Source organism: Zerene cesonia, chromosome 1, assembly GCF_012273895.1.
Source record: "Zerene cesonia ecotype Mississippi chromosome 1, Zerene_cesonia_1.1, whole genome shotgun sequence".
NCBI lineage: Eukaryota > Metazoa > Arthropoda > Insecta > Lepidoptera > Pieridae > Zerene > Zerene cesonia.
Window position 1 is genome coordinate 6,442,461 of NC_052102.1, and position 4,946 is coordinate 6,447,406.

At 36.9% G+C, this 4,946-nt stretch overlaps 1 protein-coding gene across 1 annotated transcript; it reads left to right on the forward strand.

Moving 5' to 3' along the window:
- Positions 1 to 540: 540 nt before the first annotated feature.
- On the forward strand, positions 541 to 2,687 carry LOC119834132 (2',5'-phosphodiesterase 12-like). The gene is made up of 7 exons (XM_038358450.1): positions 541 to 552; positions 596 to 743; positions 1,278 to 1,440; positions 1,512 to 1,800; positions 2,088 to 2,208; positions 2,277 to 2,428; positions 2,515 to 2,687. Exons 1-7 carry the CDS (start codon positions 541 to 543, stop codon positions 2,626 to 2,628), a joined length of 999 nt encoding a protein of 332 aa, XP_038214378.1. The 3' UTR covers positions 2,629 to 2,687.
- The last annotated feature ends 2,259 nt before the right edge of the window (positions 2,688 to 4,946 follow it).

The window sequence follows — 4,946 nt, forward strand, 5'->3', positions numbered from 1 at the left end:
GAAGAAAAAATCACGTTTAACTGCAGTGCATGATTAAACTTGAGTTGCCACCTGTCATATTAGTTTTGAAAATGAGAGAAATTTTCAAAAGATAAGTTCGATGAGATTTTCTGGTAAGGATTCGAGGGCCCCCTGATCTTTAGAGTCCCGGGGCACTGCCACGTTTAGCCCCTTGGTAGCTACGCCACTGGTTTTATTGATAAATTTATGTTTTAGAATGATATTAAACACTTCTCCACACATGATCTTTCATTGTGGGAGTCGAGTGTGCTTCGGCACGAATAAGTCCAGCTCACTTTAGGGAAGTACTACACCCCCACAGAAAACCGACGCGAAATAGTTGCATGCTGCTGTGTTTCGTTCGATGAGTGGGGGAGCCGGAGGCCCATATACTTTTCCTTACCCTTACCAGTCCATTCCCTTATTCCTCTCGTCCAGCCTTTCTTAATCCCCTTCCAATTTGAAGTGGCAATCCATTTGTAGAGGCGTAAGGTCTGCAATCGAACCTTGCCGAATATTTTACCCCAAAAGTGATTCAATATGTTAATTTATGTAATTGTAATTATTTTTTTATAAGATAATGGTACTAAAATAGCATTTCAGTTTTCGATGTGTATCATACAACATATTGGCAGATTTATATTGTGATTCAGATTATACAAGGACAGTGTTGCATCCATATTGCCCTCCTTATGCTCTAGAAATTGACTACAGGAAGCAACTTATTCTGAAAGAGTTGCTGGGTAAGAATTCTTGATTATAATATAGGTATTTGACATATAATTTGTATGTATAGCTTTAATAGCAATGGTCTCTTAAAAAAGACATTGAATTTTCAGAAAAAAAAAATTATTCACGTATGTTATAGCCAATTGGCTTTAATAAATTGATGGTCTGAATGATTGCATATCATATTAAAATGTTGTGTTCATCAATCTTCTTCTTATATATAAAAATAGATTGCTGTTCGTCATTCCCATTTAAACTCGAAAGTGGCTTGACCGATTTTGATAATTACGCTTTTGTTGCATTCATAATAGTCCAGGGATAAGGTAAAATAATATGGATAGATGTTTCAAATATAAGTCAATGGCGTTGCGAAGTTCGCCGGGTCAGCTAGTAACAAATAAATACTTGATATATATTTTTTTCATTTTTAAGAATCTCTGATTCCTCTTAGCACTTTCTTTTAAGTTGGATACTTGGTAAGATTTTAAATTTTCATATTATATATAGTGAACTATACAACTGCAACCTAAATGTTGATTTTATTTTAGGTTACAATGCCGATATAATCTGTTTGCAAGAGGTTGATAAAAAAGTTTTTGATTATTCACTAAGCTGTTTTCTGGAAAATGATGGCTTTAAAGGATTATTTTACAAAAAAGGAAAATCTGTAGCTGAGGGCTTGTCATGTTTCTACAGAGAGAACAGATTTAGGTATAACAAAAACCTCTTAAGTGAATATTTTTATGTAAAAATTTACTTAGACATATTTTTTTTATTTCAAGATGCATTGGGGATAAGAAAATATTGTTAGCTGATGCAATTCAAACTGAATCATATTTAAAGCCAATTTGGGATGCTATAGAAAAATTTGATAGATTAAAGGAAAGATTGCTAGATAGGTCTACAGTTGCAAGTGCAACAATTTTACATTCTTTAGATAATGAAAAGGAAATACTTATTGTTGGTAACACGCATTTATACTTCCACCCTGACGCAGATCACATTCGACTTATCCAAGGAGGAATTGTTATACAATGGCTGGAAAATATTCTTAAATTATTACAGGTAGAGGTAAATATCAATATTGCTATTGAAATACAACAAAGTATTGATGTAAATATGTACTATATATAACTTATATAAAAATCTAACTTTAAAATAGAATAGTTAAGGTACGCATACATAGTCAATCTGCAATGACAAAATTTCAACCTTTGACAAACGGCTTAGGCGAAATTGAGTCAATGTACATACAAATGACAGTCCATGGGGATTAAACATATATGTCCACCATAAGATTATGATTGTATTGTAATATAATACAATTACAAAAAATGTAATTTAAGTCACATTTTCAGCATACAGACAAGCGAATATCCATAATTCTATGTGGCGACTTTAACAGTGACCCATCTTCTGGAATTTACAAGTTATATACAACTGGCAACGCTCCAAGTACTTTACCAGATTGGAAATCAAGTAAGAAAAAGGTATTTTGCTGTTATACTTTTTTAATACATATAATATGGTCTTATAATATTTTTCAGATCCTGATGAAGCTGTTAGTCATTTAAGTCTCTCGCAAGGTATTCTGCTTGGTAGTGCATGTGGTACACCTCAGTACACAAATTTTACAGAAGGTTTTGCAGATTGCCTTGATTACATATATTTCGATAAAAATAATCTTGAAGTGGAACAGGTTAGTAGCATTGTTATCTATTTAGTTTTTGTCCATGTGATATATCGCATTGTTTGTGTTATTAAAATCACTTGTTTTATTTGCAGGTGGTGCCTTTTCCAAGTGTGGAAGAATTAAAAGCACATACAGCCTTACCCAGCATAGTTTTTCCATCAGATCATATAGCAGTTGTATCTGACATAAAATTTAAACAACAATAAAAACGTAAAAAGGATGTAACTTATTGTAGAAAATAAATGAAATGGATATAAATATTTAATTTCTTTTTTTTATTTTAATATCCCACATTAATTTTTCAAATTTGAGTGGTACTGGCGGTCGGCGAGGCCGGTATTATTCTAAGAAAGTAAGAAGCACATATTATATATATATAAAGCTACACTACCACTCACTGACTCACTGACATCTCTTTTCTCGGAAACTGGGCAAAAAGGGGGGGTAATTTTGACTGGAACGTATAGAGGAGCCGCAATCGACCAGAGGAAAAATATAGAGAACTCGCGTCGCTCGAAGACCAGCTCGACGCCCGGCGGCCCGCAGAAACGGTGGCTCGCGGAGGGGTGGTGTTCTAACAAAAAATGCACTAGACCTTCAGCAATTACCAGGTGCGCCAAAAAAATGGCCAATTTCGCGAAAACAAGATGGCCGCCATACTTTGCCAAAATCGCCATTTATGAATCCTTACGTCTCAAATTTAGCTCACGTGGTCTGAGCGAGTCGGCCAATTGATCGGTACCCCGTTTGAGTGGATCCGAGCCCCCGTCTACGACTTTCATACAACGTTAAATCCAACGGCCCGTCGAAACGGTGCAAGTTAGATAAGGAGTCCCTGAACTAAAAATGATCACCACCCTGAGACGCTACCAGGGAGTCATAGCGGGACGTTCGATTTTCAAATTTTACCATTTTTGGCCCAAAATTTCCAACGTAAATTTAGGTGAGGTGGCGCAATAGGGAAACACACGAATAGCACGATCGTACTCGCCCAGCTCCCAGAATATCCAGAAAAATCCGAAATCTTGAACTTTCCCCCCGCTTCGTCAAGACGGTCAACGGCCCGCGCAAACGGTAGCAGCCGCACATGGGGTGTTCGAACAAACTTTGGACTAGACCTTAAGCGATTACCACAAAGTGCAAAAAAAATTCAAAATGGCGTCAAAAATGGCCGCCGCCATACAAATGCCAAAACGGCCATCTCTTATCGGATCGCGTTGAAACTTCGCACAGGGGCTTTAATTGGGCCGCACAACATGTCTGCATACTCAATATTGCGCTCCGATCTCTGGTTTCCAAGTTTCATACAACGCAAAATCGCACGGCCCTCCTAAACGGCGCGAGTTAGGCGGGGGGCGTACAAGTAAAAAATGCTCAAAAACTTGAGTCGCTACCAGGGAAAAAGACGAATTTCTAATCGGACTAAATTTTTTTTTCCAAAATGGCCGATTTTTTTGAGGCAAGATGGTGAAGCCGTTTACTGCGCGATCGGTCTAAAAAATGATTTCTGTACTTAAATCGTCCAAATTAATAAAACTGCATACTCAGAATTTCTCTCTGATCCCCGGCTTCCATTTTCCATACATCACGAAATTCATCAGCCCTCTGAATTGGTGACAGGTAGGTGGGGGTCGCCAAAGCAAAAAATGTATTAAAACTTGGTCCGATTCTAGGCATATAACCATTTTTGGTAAAAAGCGAAAAAAAATATTTGGAAAATATTGTATGGAAATTGCCATAGTAGTAAGGGTATTTGCATACGAACGACATAAGACAATGCTGCGGGCTGATCGCTGCAGGCGTACCGCGTAACCTCGAAGGTGGATTGCCTACGTGAGTTGAAAATATGTGAATGAGGAATATATAAGCAGTACGAACTGGCTGTGGAATCGCTATTTGCAGAACATAAATTGACATGGATTACTCTGCGTTATGAAATCAATGATGATTGGTGTCCCTGGGACGCACCGCGGTCTCCTTGCTGCCCGCGCACAACGCACTCTCGAAAGTGAATAGCCTCCCCGAGTAGAAAATATTTTGGATGAATTATTTATAAGCAGTACAGATTGACTGTGGAATCGGTGCATAGGGACAGAGAGAGCAACTTTGTTTTTGTACTCGTACTATGTAGTTATTCTCATTGACAAAATTGTTACACGAATTGGTATTCTCTTGTGTTAGATTTTACGCGAGTATTATATATTTAGAAATGAAAGACTTTTTAACATATAATGCGTATAAAATTCGTTAAAAAGTCTTTAATTTCTAAATATTACGCGAATTTTTCAAAATTACACACTCTTATATTGGTATAGGATTTTCATAAAAAACCGGAACAGAATCTATTGAGAAACCTCCATTTCATCATAGAGACCTCATACGAATTTATTATTTTATTCCCCGATTGCCTTAAATATTTGTATTCGTTGTTGTGTTTAGTTGAACGTAACATTAGTCTATTACTATAACTTTTTTTCTCAATCATCCCAGTGGTTTTTGATGTGGTTGACGGCGACACAAATAA